The 995-nt window shown below is 34.2% G+C and overlaps 1 protein-coding gene across 1 annotated transcript in view; it reads right to left on the reverse strand.

Annotated features, from left to right (window-relative positions):
• Window positions 1–242: 242 nt before the first annotated feature.
• LOC116075010 (zinc finger protein 120-like) overlaps window positions 243–995 on the reverse strand; it is a 3,650-nt gene continuing 2,897 nt past the window's right edge. The window contains exon 3 of the mRNA XM_031347950.1: window positions 243–987. Coding sequence (XP_031203810.1) covers window positions 426–987 — 562 coding nt within the window. The 3' untranslated portion in view covers window positions 243–425. The remainder of the gene's footprint in view (window positions 988–995) is intronic.

The raw sequence follows: 995 nt of genomic DNA on the forward strand, positions 1-995 counted from the left end.
CAACAATATTTATATTATGTTCTGGTATGTGGGTGTACATACAACCCAAGTGTAGTACTCAGAGAAAAACCTGCATGACTAATGTGGCTATCCAAGAGAATGAACTTCAAGCTTACCAGCAACCACCTTTACTCTCTGAGAGAACTCTCGGGCATTTGAGTTTCTGTGAAAGTGCTAAGGACAAGTTTTAGGCACCAGAATAAACTAATATAATCCAAAAAATAATCAATGACACATAAGTATTTTCATTCACAAAATTTTATTATTCAAATTATATGGTATTCCTGTATTTTGTGATGATAATACATATAAAATTTGAAAAGGAGACAATATTTTAAAGAAGGAATGGATCTAGTAATCTTAATCAAACACCAGTGAGAAAGCTCAGTGGGGAAAAAGATTTGATATGCAGTTATTCCTCTTTCTTAGATGGCTGGGGGAATTTTTTTTTCAGTATGAATTCTTTCATGCTTGTTAAGACTACTGCTATATGCAAAGGATTTACCGCATTGATTACACTTATAGGGTTTCTCTCCTGTGTGTATTCTTTCATGAATATGAAGATACCTTTTACGTGCAAAGGGTTTACCACATTGATTACATTTATAGGGTTTCTCTCCAGTATGAATTCTTTCATGAATTTGAAGACTACTGTGACATGTAAAGGCTCTACCACATTGATTACATTCATAGGGTTTCTCTCCAGTATGTGTTCTTTCATGCTTTTGAAGATTACTGCTATATGCAAACGCTTTACCACATTGTTTACATTTATACCGTTTCTCTCCAGTATGAATTCTTTCATGCTTTTGAAGATTGCTGTTACACGCAAAGGCTTTACCACAGTGATTACATTTATAGGGTTTCTCACCAGTATGAGTTCTTTCATGGATTTGAAGGTAACTATTACATGCAAAGGCTTTACCACATTGATTACATTTATAGGGTTTCTCTGCAGCATGAATTCTTTCATGTACTTGAAGATACCTCTTACA

Source organism: Mastomys coucha, unplaced genomic scaffold (genome assembly GCF_008632895.1).
Source record: "Mastomys coucha isolate ucsf_1 unplaced genomic scaffold, UCSF_Mcou_1 pScaffold3, whole genome shotgun sequence".
Taxonomy (NCBI): domain Eukaryota; kingdom Metazoa; phylum Chordata; class Mammalia; order Rodentia; family Muridae; genus Mastomys; species Mastomys coucha.